Raw genomic sequence first — 17,651 nt, 5'->3', positions numbered from 1 at the left:
GGTTCATTTGATTGGAAAACCTTTTTCTACCACTTTACTCCAAGGTAGTGTCTATCTTTGGGGCTGAAGTGTGTTTATTGTATGCAACAGAGTGTTGGATCTTGTTTCCATATCTATCCCATTAGTATGTGTCTTTTTATTGGATTGATGATTCCATTGATTTTAATAAATATTAGTCACCAATGAATTTCAGTTCCTTTTATTGTTGTGTTATTGTGGATATTGTGTTTGTGTGCTTGTTTTTTCTTTTTTTTATTTTTGTTCTGATGTTATCTATATCATGTGTTTCCTGGCTGTAGTTCTTCTCATTGGGTTGGAGTTTTCCTTCTAGTAGCTTCTCAAAGTCAGGGATAGTGTGTATAGACATTGTTTTAATTTAGTTTTGTCATGGAATATCTTGTTTCCTCCATCTCTGTTGATTTTGTAAGTTTTGCTGAGTACAGTAGCCTACTCTAGCATCTGTGGTCTCTTTACATCTGCATGACATCCCCCCCCCAGTCCCTTCTGGGTTTCATAGCCTCTGTTGGAAAGTCTGGTGTGATTCTGATAGGTCTGTTTGTATATGTCACTTTATCTTTTTCCTTTGATGCATTTTATATTTTTTCCTTCATTATGTAGATTTATTGTTTTGATTATTTTATGGAAAGAGGATATCCTTTTCTGGTCTCATCTATTCGGGGTACTGTAAGCCTCTGATATGTTTAAGGTTATCTCTTTCTTAAGGTTAGAGATATATTCTTCTATGATTTTTTTTAATTTTATTTTTCTTATTAGTTAAACTTTCTTAAGTCTGTGTCCCAGCTGTATCCCACTCCCTCATTCCCTTCCCAACCCCACACTCCCTCCCTGGTCTCCTCCCTGCCCCTTTCCAAGTCCACTGATAGGGAAGGACCTCCTCCCCTTTCATTTGACCCTGTTTTATCAGGTATCTTCAGAGCTGGCTGCAAAGTCTTCCTCTGTGGCCTAACAGGACTGCTCCTCCCCTGGGGTAGTGGGGAGGTCAAAGAGCCTGCCCTTGAGATCCTGTTAGAAATAGTCCTTGTTCCCCTTACTTTGGAAAACTACTTGGTTACTGAGCTACTACGGGCCACATCTGAGCAGAAGTTCTAGGTCATATCCATAGATGGTCCTTGGTTGAGTGTCAGTCTCAGAAAAGACCCTGTACCTGGATATATTTGGTCCTTGTTGAGTTCCTATTCTTTCCATATCATACTAACTCCCCTTCTTTCATATGATTCCCTGCACTCTGCCGAGGGTTTGGTTATGAGTCTTAGGGTCTGCTTTGAAACACTGCTAGGAAGAGTCTTTCAGATGCCTTTTGAGGTAGACTCCTGTCATACGTTCAATGCACATCCCATTTGTCTTTCTAAACGATGATTGATCATCTTCGCTCGTGTCCTCTTTCTTGATTATCTCCTTTAGGCGTAGATTTCATTATGTTTATCATATCTTGTAGGTCTATATAAGTGAGTATATACCATGTTTGTCTTTCTCCTTCTGGGATACTTCACTCAGAATGATCTTTTCTAGATCCCACCATTTGCCTGCAAATTTCATGATTTCCTCCTTTTTGATTGCTAAGTAGTATTCCATTGTGTAAAAATACCACAATTGCTGTATCCATTCTTCCATTGATGGACATCTGGGTTGTTTCCAGGTTCCGAATATTACAAATAAAGCTGCTACAATCATGGTTGCCTACTTGAGCAAATTTTGGGTATATACCTAGCAGTGGTATAGCTGGGTCTTGAGGTAGCACTACTCCTAATTTTCTGAGAAAGCACCAGATTGACTTCCAAAGTGGTTGTACCAGTTTACATTCCCACCAGCAGTGGAGAAGGGTTCCCCTTTCTCCACAACCTCTCCAGCATGTGTTGTTACTTGAGTTTTTGATCTTGGCCATTCTGATGGGTGTAAGGTGAAATCCCAGGGTCGTTTTGATTTGTTTTTCCCTAATGGCTAATGAGGTTGAGCATTTCTTTAAGTATTTCTCTGCCATTCGATGTTCCTCTATCAAGAATTCTCTGTTTAGCTCCGTTCCCCATTTTTTAATTGGATTACTTGATTTGTTGCTTTTCTTCTTCTTTAGTTCTTTATATATACTGGATATTAGCCCTCTGTCAGATAAAGGGTTGGTGAAGATTCTTTCCCAATCTGTAGGCAGTTGTTTTGTTTTGATGACGGTGTCTTTTGCTTAAAGAAGCTTTTCAGTTTCATAAGGTCCCATTTATAGATTATTTCTCTTAAAGCCTGTGCTTTTGGTGTTCTGTGCAGGAAGTTGTCTCCTGTGCCAATGAGTTCTTGGCTGTTCCCCACTTTTTTTTTTCCAACTGATTTAGAATATATGGTTTTATGTTGAGGTCCTTGATCCACGTGGACTTTAGTTTTGTGCAGGGTGATAAATATGGATCTATTTTCATTTTTCTGCATGTAGACATCCAGTTGGTCCAGCACCATTTGTTGACGATGCTGTCTTTTTTCCATTGAATGGATTTGGCTTCTTTGTCAAATAGCAAGTATTCATAGGTGTGTGGGTTTATTTCTGGGTCTTCTATTCGGTTCCATTGATCCTCCTTTCTGTTTCTATGCCAATACCATGCAGTTTTTATTATGTTGCCCTGTAGTACAGCTTGATATCGGGGATGGAGATACCTGTAGATGATCTATTGTTGTACAGGATCGTTTTAGAGATTCTGGGTTTTTTGTTTCTCCATATGAAGCTAAGAATCTTTTTTTCAAGGTCTGTAAAAAATTGAGTTGGTATTTTGATGGGAATTGCATTGAATCTGCAGATTGCTTTTGGCAGGATGGCCATTTTCACAATGTTAATCCTACCAATCCATGAGCACGGGAGATCTTTCCATCTTTTGATATCTTCTTCAATTTCTTTCCTCACATACTTGAAGTTTTTCTCTTTCACTTGATTGGTTAGAGTCACCCCAAGGTACTTAATGTTATTAGTAGCTATTGTTAAGGGTGTTGTTTCACTAATTTCTTTCTCAGCCTTTTTGTCTTTGGTATACAGGAGGGCTTCTCATTTTTTTGAGTTGATTTTGTATCCTGCCACTTTGCTGAAGGTGTTTATCAGCTGGAGGAGTTCTCTGGTTGAATTTTTGGGGTCACTCATGTATACTATCTAATCATATGCAAATAGTGACACTTTGACCTCTTCCTTTTCAATTTGTATCCCCTTTATCTCCTTTAGTTCTCTTATTGCTCTGGCTAGGACATCAAATACTATGTTGAAGAGATATGGAGAGAGTGGGCAGCCTTGTCTTGTCCCTGATTTCAGTGGGATTGATTTAAGTTTCTCTTTATTGAGTTTGATGTTGGTATAGGCTTGCTGTGTATTGCCTTTACTATCTTTAGGTATGTGCCTTGTATCCCTGTTCTCTCCAAGACTTTAAACATGAATGGGTGTTGGACTTTGTCAAATGCTTTTTCGGCATCTAAGGAAATGATCATGTGGTTTTTCTCCTTCAGTTTGTTTATGTAGTGGATTACATTGATGGATTTCTGTATGTTGAACCACCCTTGCATGCCTGGAATGAAGCCTACTTGGTCATGGTGGATGATATCTTTGATATGTTCTTGGATTCGGTTTGCAAGTATGTTATTGAGTATTTTTGCGTCAATGTTCATAAGAGAGATAGGCCTAAAGTTCTCTTTTTTTATTGGGTCTTTGTGTGGTTTAGGTATCAAGGTGACTGTGGCTTCATAGAATGAGTTTGGTAGTGTTCCTTCTGTTTCTATTTTGTGGAATAGCTTGAGAAGAATTGGAGTTAGCACTTCTTTGAAGGTCTTGTAGAATTCTGCACTGAAGCCATCTGGTCCAGGGCTTTTTTTGGAGGGGAGACTGTTAATGACTGCTTCAATTTCCTTGGGAGATATAGGGCTATTCAGTCTTTCTACCTGATCTTGACTTAGTTTTGGTAGATGGAATCTTTCAAGAAAATTATCCATTTCATTTAGATTTTCAAATTTTGTCGCATATAGACTTTTGTAGTATGACCTAATAATTGTTTGGATTTCCTCAGTGTCTGTGGTTATGTCCCCATTTTCATTTCTGATTTTGCTGATCTGGATAGTTTCTCTCTGCTTTTTAGTTAGTTTGGCTAAGGGTTTGTCTATCTTGTTGATTTTCTCAAAGAACCAGCTTTTTGTTTCATTGATTCTCTGGATAGTTTTATTTGTTTCTAGTTGATTGATTTCAGCCCTTAGTTTGATTATTTCCAGCCGTCTGCTCCTCTTGGGTGTATCTGCTTCTTTTTTTTTCTAGGGTTTTCAGTTGGGCCATTAAGTTGTTTGTATGTGATGTTATGTATTTCTTCTTGCAGGCACTTAGTGCTATAAATTTTCCTCTGAGTACTGCTTTCAATGTGTCCCATAAATTTGTGTATGTTGTGCCTTCATTTTCATTGAATTCTAGGAAGTCTTTAATTTCTTTCTTTATTTCTTCCTTAACCCAGCTGTCATTGAGTACTAAGTTGTTCAGTTTCCATGTGCGTGTCGGCTTTTTGTTGTTTCTGCTGTTGTTGATGTCCAGCTTTAGTCCATGGTGGTCAGATAGTATACAAGGGATTATTTCAATCCTTTTGTATCTGTTGAGGCTTGCTTTGTGACCCACTATATGGTCTATTTTGGAGAAGGTTCCATGTGGTGCTGAAAAAAAAGGTATACTCTTTTGAGTTTGGATGAAAAGATCTGTAGATGTCTATCAGGTCCATTTGATTTAGGGATTCTGTGAGTGCTTTATTTCCCTATTTGTTTTCCGTCTAGTTGAGCTGTACCTTGGTGAGAGTGGAGTTTTGAAGTCTCCCACTATTAAGGTATTAGGATCAATGTGTGATTTAAGCTTTAATATTGTTTCATTTATGAATGTAGGTGCTTGTATTTGGGGCATAGATATTCAAACTTGTGATGTCCTCTTGGAAGATTTTTTCCTTTGATGAGAATATAGTGGCCCTCCTTATCTTTTTTAATTAACGGGTTGAAAGTCTATTTTATTAGATATTAGGATGGCTACTCCAGCTTGTTTTTCTGGAACCATTTGCTTGAAAAACATTTTCCAGCCCTTTACTCTGAGGTAGGGTTTATTTTTCTTGCATAGATGTGTTTCTTGGATGCAACAGAATGTTGGATCCTGTTTCTACAACTGTTCTGTTAGCCTGTGTCTTTTTATTGGTGAGTTGAGTCCATTGATATTGATAGGTAATAGTGACCAATGCATCTTAGTTCCTTTGTTAATGGAGTCAGTGATCTTACCCTGTTTCATTGCTTGTTTTCTTTTCATTTTGGTTGGGATATTATCTGTATGCCCTGTTTTCTTGGGTGAATTTGTTTTCATTGGATTGGAGTTTTCCTTCTAGTATCTTCTGTAGGGTTGGTTTGCTGTGTAGATACTGTGTAAATTTAGTTTTGTCATGGAATATTTTGTTTTCTCCACCTATGTTGATTGAAAGCTCTGCAGGGTATAGTAGTCTGGGTTGACATTTATCATCTCTTAGAGTCTCCATGATACTTGGCCAGGCCCTTCTGGCTTTCATAGTTTCTGATGAGAAGTCCGGTGTGATTCTGATAGGTCTACCTTCATATGTTACTTGGCCTTTTTCCCTTGCTGCTTTTAATATCTTTTCTTTGTTCTGTAGGTTTAGTGTTTTGACTATGATGTGACGTGATGTGTTTCTTTTCTGGTCTAGTCTATTTGGTGTTCTGTAAGCCTCTTGTATATTTATGGATATCTCTTTCTTTAAGTTGGGAAATTTTTCTTCTATGATTTTCTTGAAAATATTTTCTGGACCTTGGAGCCTGGAGTCTTTTTTTCATTGATTCCTATTATTCTTAGATTTTGTCTTTTCATAGCGTCCTTGAATTCTTGGATATTTTGTGATTGGAACTTTTCTGATTTTACTTTTTCTTTGAGAGAAGTATCCATTTCTGCAAGTGTGTCTTCAGCTCCAGAGATTCTCTCTTCCATCTCTTGTATTCTGTTGGTAATGCTTACTTTTGTGGTTCCTGATCTTTTCTCGAAGTTCTCCAGCTCAAGAGTTTTCTCAGTTTGTGTTTTCTTTATTGATTCAAATTCTGTTTTCATGCCTTGCACCATTTCTTTCATGTGTTTGAATTTGGATTCCTGTCTCTCTACGATGGTCTCTATTTCTTTGTTCATTTCCTCTTTATATGCCACTAATTCTATCTCTACTTGTGCCTCTATGTGTTTGGCTATGTTTGCCTGTGTTTCTTTAAGGATTTTGTCTATTTCTTCTTTCTTTACCTCCAATTGACTGTCCAACTCTTTGAAAGATTTGTTCATTTCCTCCTTATGAGCCTCAAATAATTGGGTAAGCATGGCTTTAAAGTCATTTTCCTGTGCTTCTGATGAATTGGAGTATCCATCAATTTGAGGGTTTGCTGGTGAAGTCATGATGTCCTGGTTTATGTTGGAAGTGTTCTTTTGCCTACCCCTGGCCATTTGATTATCTGAAACCTTCCCTGTTTGTTTTTGGATTCTGCAGATCAGACTGGCACTGTCTCTCTCTGGCATCTGGAGAGTTCTTCAGGAAGCTGAGAGAGGTCCCTGTACCTGTGGGAGAAAAGTACACAGGTGCAAACGGGGCAAATGCAGGCATGCGCACGTGCACATTTGTGTGTGTCTGTGTGTGTGTTTGTGTGTGTGTGCGTAAGTGTGCATGGACGTGTGTCTCGAGGGACAGAGTGATGGATAGTGTTGAACCCTTGAGTGGATGGGAGGGGCTCTGCACTGTATATGTCGCAGGCGCTAGTGATGATCGCAGCACAATTTCTGGCATTAACTGCCTTAACTCCTCAATTAAACCCACAGAGCAGGAACTTCAATGTCCCAAGTGCCCCTCTGTTTCCCAAAGTGGGTATGTGGGTGGGAGGGGGTTCGATGCCTGGCTTCTGTTTTAGAAGGACCCAGGATCTGGGAATCTGCAGATTCTCAAGTGTGCACTCACTTACAGGCAGGTCACTTGGCAGAGATCGGGGTATCTGGGCTCTCTGCTCTCTGCTTTGGCCCTGCTTCTTTGATGTGCTCCACCAGCTCCATGTTTCTGTCATTGCCAGGTTATGAGGTCCTGCTGCAGCTGGAGATTTCAAGGTGGTCACATCAGTAGGGATCAGGGTAGGCTCTCTGTTCTCTGGTTTGGCGCTGGTTAGTCTTAAACTGGAGGGCTAATGTGCCTGCCAGCTCAGTGCTGCTCCGCCGCCAGGTTAGGAGGTCCTACTGTAACTGGAGACTGAGTTGCTAATCCAGATGCTTTCTGGGAAGTCCTGGGGTCTCTCCACTGTGCTCTCCAAGCTTGGGAGGCCCAGTGCCTGGTGTGCCTAGCTTGTATGGCGTTTCTGCCTGGTTTTGGTGAGTATATAGTGTATTCTCTGTCACTGTGCGATTGAGCAGGCCGTACTGTCAGTGATCTCCATCCTGTGGAGCTAGTATGGCATCTAGCAGCCTCGGGCCATGGGAGGATGGTGCAGCTGCTATGAGAATCTGGGACTTCAAGATGGATACTGCTAGCATTTGCCACTAAAGGGCTTGGAGCTCCGCCTCAGTGGCTGCAGACCCCAGGCACTTATCTCTGAACTGAGAAAGATGAGTCCTCTGTGCCGAGGAAGAGGGAGGTCTGGGAGAAGGGAGTGCCGGGAGATCAAAGGATCGTTTCTCACCTTTCCCAAACAAGTCCCTGGGGTGACCCGAGACCAAAGTTTTCACCTCCTGCAATATTCCCTGTTGTTTAGAAAGCCTCACCTTTGTTTTCCTGGATTAGAGGTCCTTCCACTCACTAACTCAGATGTTTAGCTCTTCCACAGCTCAGAAACTGTGTGTGCTAGTCGCCATCTTGGCTCCACCCCTCTATGATTTTATTAAAATATATTCTGCACCTTGGAGCCTAGAATCATCTCTTTAGTCTATTCCTATTGTTCTTGCGTTTCACATTTTCATAGAGTCCTTGAAGTGTTCTGGTTGTACGTTTTCTTTGAGAGATAAACCAGTTTCTTCAATTGTATCTTCAATGCTTGAGATTCTCTCCTCCATTTCTTATATTTTGTGGGTGACGCTTATCTCTGTGTCCTTGATCTCTTCTCTAAGTATTCCATCTCCAGCATTTTCTGTGTGTTTCCTTATTGATTCAAATTCAGTTTTCAATAATTGAATAATTTTAATAATTTACTTCGCCTGTTTAATTGTGGTTCTTGTCTATGATGGCCTCTCTTTGTTTGCCTTGTATTTCCCTGTATTTCTTTGAGATATGTGTTCTTTTCCTCTTTATAGGTCTCTAATAACTGCATAAACATAGATTTAATGTCCTTTTTCTGTGTTTCAGCTGTATTAGAATATCCATTGTTCTCAGGGGTGGGTTCTGGTGGAGCCTAGATGTCCCAGTTTTTGTTGAGTGTGTTTCTATGTTGGCCTTCAGTCATCTGGTAGCCTGTAGCCTTTCCTGTTTCTTCCTGAAAACTACACCAAAGACTGGATCCTCCTGTCTTTGGAGTTTAGAGTAGGAAGATGTCAAATGTGCAGTGGCTCAAGAATGGGTGCATCTTAAGATACAAAGAATGAGATACAAAGAATGACAGCATCTTGAAGGGGAAGGCACAGGGCAGCGTATGGACATGTAAACATGTAAGGGCTGGTGAATTGAAGAAGAGGGGTGTGTATGCACTGGAACCCTGAATTTTGAGGTGTAAGTACTGGTGCTCATCATTATCAAGGTTCACGTGCCCCAGGTGACATCCCTAGAATTCCTCAGAATAAAGCTGGGCTGCGAATTACAGGCCTGCCCCAAACTGTGTTCCCTGTACTTAGATTCCTCTGAGATCTGTCTTCTTGGATCTGGGATCTCTGAAATTCTATTGTTCACCTGCTGTCTATGGGGTGACCAGAAGAACAGTAGCTTGGTGGCTGGGATGCTCTCCCAGTAACCTTGAAGCTGTCCCACAGGGAGCAGGAGGGATCTGAAGTCTGGCTGCTAGAACACAGAGTCCCTGGATATGGGGATCCAAACTCACTGGAATATGTGAAGGGGCAGGTGGTCCAAAATTTCCTAGTCCTGGATCCATGAGATGGCCACGGGGGGCCTAAATCAGAATAACTCCATTCCCTGGATGACCCGACCAGATCAGGAAGCAGCAAAGTTGATGCTCTCAATCTAACCACCTGTCCATACACTGGTCTCAGATTATCTGTATCTCTGCACTTCAGATATGGGGCACACTGGTCTCCACCATATTGAATTCTCCATTTCTTGATCTTTCATCCTTCTTTTCTTTTTTGGTGGGAGGCTTTTGTGACCTTTTGAATTTCCTCATGGGTCTGTTTAGGTCTATTCGGGATGTTGAATTTTTGTTGAATTCATCTTTGAATAATGGTTGCTTGGGCAAATCTAAAACTTATCCATCTCATGTACATTTTTAAGCTTACTGGAATATAGTATGTTTTAAAAAATATTTCTTTATAATATTCTGAATTTTGTTGGTTTCTGTAGTAACGTTTTTCTGTAAATTCTGATTCTGTTAATTTGAGTACGCTATTTTTTTCTTTAATTTTCTTGAGCTATGGGTCTGTCAATTTTGTTTATCTTCAGAAAGAGCCAGCTCTTCCTTTGGTTAATTCTATGTATTGTTTTCTCTGTTTTTGTTTCACTCATTTCTATTAAAATGTTATTATTTCTTTCTATTATATTATTAATTTGTTTACTACGGAGCTTCTGCTCACACCTCTCCTCCCAGACCCTCTCTCTCACCTCACCTCTGAACCCAATGTGCCCCTTCTACCTTTCTTTTCAAAAAAATTGAAGTCTCCCATGGATATCAACCAGCCTTGGCATTTAAAGTTGCAATAAGATTATGTACAACTTCTGTTATTGAGGGTACACAAGGCAGCTTGAGTCTTGCTGTTAGGTGTCCCCATAAAGACCAAGCTGCACAACTTGGTCTTTATGTGCAGGGAGCCCAGATCTGTCCCATGCATGCTCTATTGTTGGCAGTTCATTCTCTGTGAAGTTGTTCCAGGAGCCTTTTCTGTGGGGCAATCCTGAGCATGGAAAGGAGAGGTGTTTGTCTACAGGGTGCTCCAGAGAGCAGATCAGGGGTCAGAGAGGAGAAGAAATTAGTCAGATGAGGTGGTTAGGGGAATCTAGAAGCTGACTACTAAAATTTAGATGTTTCTTTGGCTCTGACTTATTGCTGACAAGGCTCTTGTTTGTTTATAGAAGTTTCACAGTACAAACACAGATTAATGATTATACAAGTGGTACAGAATGGGTGTTTGATTTTTCATTATACAGGGATAAAAGCTCAGTTACAATTTTTAAAGTACATACAGAACATATTTGATTATCATTCGTAGCCCTATAACCCAATTTAAGGAATCTAAAGAATGTCTCCTTCAAAGAAAACACATTTAATATGTAAGAGCCTGCTTTTAGGTTGGAATTGTTTACATTATGAGTGCAGTCCAGAGAAACAGAAAATATTTTAACTGATCTTTTTATGCATAGCAAATAAAGATAAACAGCTCATTTTACTATATGTATCATCATCGATGCTACAATGTAGAAAAAAAAGTTTAAATCAGTCTATCTTATTTAAGTCAATCTATCTTATTTACTAGGTTTTATTCCATAAGGAGTGTTGCCTCTTTGATCTTCATCTTTAAGCTACATTTTCCAGGAGCTCTAAGCCTATAAAAAAAGCATCTTATATCGATACCTGAATCTCCAGGCCTCTCAGGGTTCGCATATTGCCTTTGTTTACCCTGCACCAATATACTGTTTAGGGGCACATACCCCAAGAAAACTCCTGAAAAAATGGCTTCATCTCCCTATATGGCTACCTCTGCTTAATAAACTCCAGGGCATAATGAAGTTTTGCAGTGAACAGTGGAGAGTGGACAGAAAAAGTTAAGTTTAGTATTTTCATAAGGCTCAAGTCTCATCAGGGGTAGCTGTATTGTCTTCCTCTATGGCCTGGTAAGGCTGCTCCCTATTCAGGGGAGGTGATCAAAGAGCCAGCCACTGAGTTTATGTCAGAGACAGTCCCTGTTCCCCTTACAATGCAGCCAGTCCTGATGAGACCAGGTAGGTTATGGTGAGAGGGAAGGGGAGTAGGACATCCCTATCAGCACACTTGGAGAGGGGCATTGGAGGAAATGAGGGTGGGAAGGTATGGAAGGAATGAGCAAGGGGGCTACAGTCAACCTATAAAGTGAATAAAGTACAATTAATTTAAAAATGCCTAATTTTAAAAAAAGAATCAGACATATTTTTTCTGTAGAAAAAAAAAAAAAACAGAAATTAAATCATAGTGAAGAAAGTCCACAGTAATGCAATACACACACACACACACACACACACACACACACACAACAAAAACCAGAAGTTAGAGACAGAAGAACAATGATTGTAACAATCTGCACAGCTTTGCTTGAATAGCACCAAGCAACTCTGCTTCATGACTCTCAGCAATTTCAATGAAAATGGCTGTGTCAATCTCCCTTTCTGATTTAACATTTTTATAGATTTATGGTATTTATGACATGTAGGTTATTTGTTTAGTCTTCAGAATATTACTGCAAGAACAGGAGTGTAAATTAGAACAATTCCAAAGATTATTCTGGAATTAATAATGAAAGAGAAAGTATCCTATCCTGAGTCAAAAGATGTCAAAGATTATAGAAATGTATTTCCAACTTCCACAGCTGAGATAGGTAATAATTGGTCTGAGCTTACAGCTGGTGTTTGTTGATGCAAGTGTTCTACATTTACCACAAAATCAGAACTGTTCCATAGTTCATGGAGATGGGACCTAACTTATCACCATGTTACATTAGAAAAACTATAGGAATGGGATTAACAAATAACCACTGAAACAGGGAGTAAGAAGAAAAATGAGAAGAACCCATGATGATGGAAACAAGGAAGTGTATTTTTATACATTGATATCATCAAAATACAGTGTACACATACTTAGAAACTCAAAGAACAATAAAAACATTTGAAGGCTTACTTGATAGTATTATTTTATCTGAATATGAGCAAAATACATTTCACTACCCTAGAGAAACAGTTATAAGCTGTTGAGCAGAAAGCTTATTTTTAATTAAACAAGATAAACAGTAGAAATACAAATTATAGAGAGTTCATGTCCTTGGCAGTAACATGAAGCAGAATACATCACGTTACACCCATCATTTGAAAGCAGTTTAATGAATTAAATGTACAATGAATATGTACTTATATAAGGTGAAATACTGATACAAATTTCTCCACACAGATCAGCAGGAGTGCATCCCTTGCCCAATTCAAGAGTACCCAAACCCTGAGAGAAACCAGTGCCTGCCCAAGAAAGTGACCTTCCTTTCCTTTGAGGATCCTCTAGGCATAGCTCTGGCATGCACAGCTCTTTGCTTCTCTGTCAACACTATTGCAGTTCTGGGGATCTTTCTCAAACACCAAGAATCAGCCATTGTTAAGGCCAATAACCGGACTCTCAGCTACATACTGCTCATCTCCATCCTTCTCTGCTTCCTCTGCTCCTTTCTCTTCATTGGCCACCCAAACACAACCTCCTGCATACTTCAACAGATAACATTTGCACTTGTCTTCACCTTGGCTATTTCCACTGTTTTGGCAAAAACTATAACTGTAATTCTGGCCTTTAGGGTCACGAAACCAGGAAGAACAATGAGAAGGTTGTTTGTCTCAGGTGTCTATAATGCTGTCATCCCTAGCTGTGTCTTGATCCAACTGATTCTCTCTGGAGTATGGCTGGGAACCTCACCTCCCTATACTGACAGAGATGCACACTCTGAATATGATCATATCATTATTTTATGCAACAAGGGCTCAGTTACTGCTTTCTACTGTGTGCTGGCCTATTTAGGGACCCTGGCCTTAGGCAGCTTCACTGTGGCTTTTCTGGTGAGGAACCTGCCTGACACATTCAATGAGGCCAAGTTCCTGACATTTAGCATGCTGGTGTTTTGCAGTGTCTGGGTCACCTTCATCCCAGTCTTCCTGAGCACTAAGGGCAAAGCCATGGTGGCTGTGGAGGTCTTCTCCATCTTGGCCTCCAGTGCAGGGCTGCTGGGGTGCATCTTTTTCCCAAAGTGCTACATTATTCTCTTAAAACCTCATAAAAACTCATTGAGATGTTTGAAAAACAATAAAAAATAGCATACAAAAACTGATCATTTTGATGTATTGGTTTCTCTAATAAAACCCATTAGTATACTAAGAATAAAGTATTTACCTACTTTTCAGAAACTTTTTGATCAAGTGTATATTTAAACAAAAGTAAGAGCCCCTCACTTTTTCTCATAATCAGAGACATTTTATTTCAGAAGAGAAGCTGCTGCTAAAATTTTAGTATGTTATGCATGTTACTTAAGAAGTCAATTCAGAAACAATATAAATATTCCAAATGTAACTACATGACAGTAACTGAGATAAATAGTACAAGAACTAAATACTTCCTCTCTTTGTCATTTTGTGTAGTATATTAGGGCATTAGGTGGCATTATTCTCTATATAACAGGCAAAAATGTCAATCTCTTCAAAGGGGATGGACTTTTAAACAGGTTGTGCCATTCTGGATATCAGTATAGAGAATTTTGTAAAAGATAAAAAATAAATCTACTACATGACCCGGTTCTCTTTTCCTTTACATATGTAAAAATGACTAGATATCCCACTTAGAAATACTTGCTCAGTCATGTTCATTATTATTCTATTCACAATAGGTAAGAAATGGAAACTCATAAATATCTTTAACATGATAAATCGATAAGAATAATATCACCCATAAATATATGTAAGAGAAAAATTATAATTAAGGTAACCCATATTCAGCAGACACATATCTCCCATTCTATACTTTGGGGCATCTAGCTCCAAATGTTCAGATGTGAGTATTCACCACGGAATAAGTGTAGAAACAAGAAAACATACAATGGCAGGGTATAATTGATCTGACTGGGATAATGTGGGGGAGGAACTCTAAATATGAAGTTGGATAAATATATAAAAGAAGAAAGTCGGTGAAATAATAGTAAATATTTGTGAAAGAGTTTTAAACAACCATTCTCTGAATTATCGGGCATGAGAAGTCCACTTTTGAGTTATTGGTGAGGGTTGTTTAAAAGAATCCTCAAAAATTAAATGCTATTACCCATCTGACCTGAAAACTACAGCCCATTTCCAGCCCGAAAAGATGCTGTTTGTTTGGTCTGAAATACTTAGAAATAACAGCATACAGAATGAGGAACTAGGAAAACGAAGAGCTACCCTGCTAACTCTTGAACTTTGAATTTCCACCAACTGTCAGGTTCTTGGAATATAACCTTATAGTTCTCCTCAAGTGCCTGCTTTTTCAACAGTACAGAAGACATTGAAGACATGGCATGTATGCTTGTGGGTGCTCGCGTTCCACTTAACATTTACCACAGTCCTGTCCACCCCACGCCCCCATCATCCTCTGAGGAGCTGTCCAGGCTCTAAATCCATCTACCGCATTTCAGCCCCACATCTAGCCACTCACGTTGTATTATAGGTGTCTCATAGACAAAAATTATGTGTTTTATCTAGTATGACTGTGAACATCCTTACGACAGAGCACTGAACTCATGATGAAATGTCCCAGACACGGACGTGAACCACGGACCGGGAGGATTCCTAAATCCCAGCACTCCTTAGCCAGGAAACTACAAACAATCCCAGAGTGCATTGTGCCGGCTTCGAGCCTCCGTGAGGACTACAAACATGGCGGGTCTCAAAGCAAGGCCTTCTGGGATTGTTTGTAGTCTCATAGTCGGGTCTCACCCTGTCTTCCGCTTTACCGCGTCGTGGACACGGAAACACATTTCCCAGAATGCTGTGCGCACTGCTTACACCCTCCCATGCCAGCCTCCCTCTCCTTCCGGTGATGGTAGCTTTGCCCGGACCCAGTAGAATCCCCCGAAGCCCTTTGCCGTCGCCACAACACACACAGCGTTTCCTGTGGTCCCCGAAGTTCTATAACTGTCCCTACCCTGCGCCTCTTGTAGTCTTCGGGATCTCTAGCCGAACGTGAACCAGTTTGTGACGTCATCGCCCCGTCCCCTGATCCCGGAAGTAAACATGCCCTGCTACTGGAAGCCACTTGTGTGCAGGAAAAAATGTGCAGTTTGAATTCTCCTAATCAGACGCAGTCCAGCCGGTCCCTGGTCCCTGGAGAAGGGATCCTGGCGTCCCTGTCCCTTTTAAAAATTAATTTCGAGTTTCCCACTCAAAGCAGGACTAGTCTCGGGAAGGCAGAAATGCGCTAACATGGATCATAAATCTTTTTTTAAAGATTAAAACAAAACAAAACAAAACCAAAGAACAAAACAAAACCAAAGAACAAAACCGTAGGCTGCAGAAATGGCTTACAGGTTAACAGCTCTGGCTGCTCTTCCAGAGGTCCTGAGTTCAATTCCCAGCAACCACATGGTAGCTCACAGACATCTGTAATGAGATCTGGTGCCCTACTTCTCATGCACAGGCAGAATGCTGTACAATGAATGAAAGGATGGATGGATGGATGGATGGATGGATGGATGGACGGACGACTAAGATCAGAAGGAAGGAGAGGGGGACCTTCCCTATCAGTGGACTTGGGGAAAAGGCATGCGTGAAGAAGGAGGAGGGAGGGTAGGATTGCGAGGGAAAAAGGGAGGGGTTTATGGGGAAAACAAAGTGAATAAAGTGTATTTAATAAAAGTTAAGAAAAAAAGCCAACCTTTGTCATCCCAACAGCCAGGGCTCTTACACAAAGAATCCCTCTTTTACTGATGTGCTGGGTTCCATCCCCAGTGACACGGTGGAGCTCAACCCATCTGTCAAGGGATCCAGTGCTCTCTGGTGGTGCGCATGTGTCACTTGCTAACTAGCTTTATATAGATGATGTGCTTAATTTAATACTATGTATTTATTTCAATTTAATATGAACACATAAAGGAGTGTCTCGAGAGCCGGCTTCCTCCCCGAGTCCTGTGGGGTCAGAACGTTGGAAGACTCTGTACTAGATCAAAGCAGGGCATGGGGCCACCGAACTTGTGTCCATCCTCTTGTGCTCTCCTCAACCTGATGGTAAGATTCTGTTGCTGAGGACAACACCTCCTCAAGACATTGGACATAGAGAATCCCAGTTGGTGCCTATCTATGCTGGAGACAAACCCCGAGAAACTTCCGACCTTTTCTCACTCCCCCCACCCTGCTGCACCTGGTTGCTTGACAGTTACAGAGATGTGCTAACTGTGCCTTGACTTCCTGTAATAACTGCAAAGTGTTCCAGGCCCCGGGCCAAGAAGATTCTGTAACTTCCACCCTGCCCCTCCCTGAGTTGAGCGACTCTAAAGTAGGACTTTCCACCCTGCCCCTCCCTGAGTTGAGCGACTCTAAAGTAGGACTTTCCAACTTACCCCTCCCTGAGTAAAAAGGTTTCTGGACTGCGTTCCTCCCTCGCCCCGCCCCTATCTAAGGTTGGCCTTAAAAGCCTACTTCGGTTCAATAAAATTAGACTCTTGACAAGTGCACATTTGCTTGAGTCCTTCCTTTCTCCCGCTCATCTTTTTAAGGCTGCGACCCCCTTCGCCCCACGAATAACTAGGTACCGCGGGTCGGGGCATATCTAGAACCTTCACCACCTATGGGCTACTGTTCATGATACTGGAACATACTGTACTTGCCACCGGAAGAAAAAAGTACACAACAGCCCAGCCATACGCCCTTCACTCTCCAACGATGACCTGACTAAAAGATTTGTTGGTGCGCTTGTGGCACAAACGTCATGGAAATGACCAAATAATACCTGGTTGGGTTTCAGGAGGGCCACTTCATGAGAAGGAACCTGATCCAATACTTCTTGGGTGACCAGGATCTTGAGTCTACACAGGCCAGGTATTTTAAGAGAAAATCTAAATGTTACAGTTGTGCTAAAGTAGCACAGCCATACTCACAGATTGGGGCCTTGCTCAGCCATCATCGGAAACTTCCTCCTGCAGCAGATGGGAACAAATCCAGAGACACACGTCCAGTCAATACACAGACAGTGAGAGGCCTTAGACCATTCCACCCTAAATGATATGTCTCAAGCAAACTCTAAGAGCTCAGGGTACTCTGTGGGCAGAGTGTAAGCGCCAGAGGGGATGAAGGACACAAGGGTAACAAGGCCTCATAAACACAGCAGGACCAACACACATATGAATGCATCCTGACACAACAGCTAGCTTTACTCACTTTCCCCTGTCTTGGATGCCTTCCCAGGCCAGAGGGGAAAAGGATGCACTCAGTCCTGATAGTACTTGATATGTTGGCATTGGTTGTTGGGCACAAGGGAGGGGGTGTGATCCTCTTCTCTAAGGAACCAGGTGAGGGGTGATAGGGGAAATAGGGATGGTAGAACTGGGAGGAGAGGAGGGACAGGTCTATGACAGGGATGTAAAGTGAATAAATAAAAATTAAAAATAAAAACCATAAATAAAGGGGGTGGAGAGACAGTACAGAGCTTAAGAGCACTTGCTGCTCTTCCAGAAGTCCTGAGTCCAATTCCCAGCACCCACACAAGGGCTCAGGACCATCTATAGTGAGATCTGGTGCCCTCTTCTGACATGC

General features: G+C 41.1%; 1 protein-coding gene across 1 annotated transcript in view; it reads left to right on the top strand.

Moving 5' to 3' along the window:
* Positions 1–15,325, top strand: part of LOC132651210 (vomeronasal type-2 receptor 116-like) — a gene marked incomplete at its 5' end in the record, with an annotated part of 36,614 nt that extends 21,289 nt beyond the window's left edge. Inside the window, 2 exons of the mRNA XM_060376460.1 lie at positions 12,295–13,173; positions 15,081–15,325. Coding sequence (XP_060232443.1) covers positions 12,295–13,173; positions 15,081–15,325 — 1,124 coding nt within the window. The remainder of the gene's footprint in view (positions 1–12,294; positions 13,174–15,080) is intronic.
* Between the last annotated feature and the right edge of the window lie 2,326 nt (positions 15,326–17,651).

Source organism: Meriones unguiculatus (genome assembly GCF_030254825.1).
Source record: "Meriones unguiculatus strain TT.TT164.6M chromosome 13 unlocalized genomic scaffold, Bangor_MerUng_6.1 Chr13_unordered_Scaffold_41, whole genome shotgun sequence".
Classification (NCBI taxonomy): domain Eukaryota; kingdom Metazoa; phylum Chordata; class Mammalia; order Rodentia; family Muridae; genus Meriones; species Meriones unguiculatus.
The sequence above is the reverse complement of the archived record's forward strand: the minus strand, read 5'-3'. Positions and strand labels throughout refer to the sequence as shown.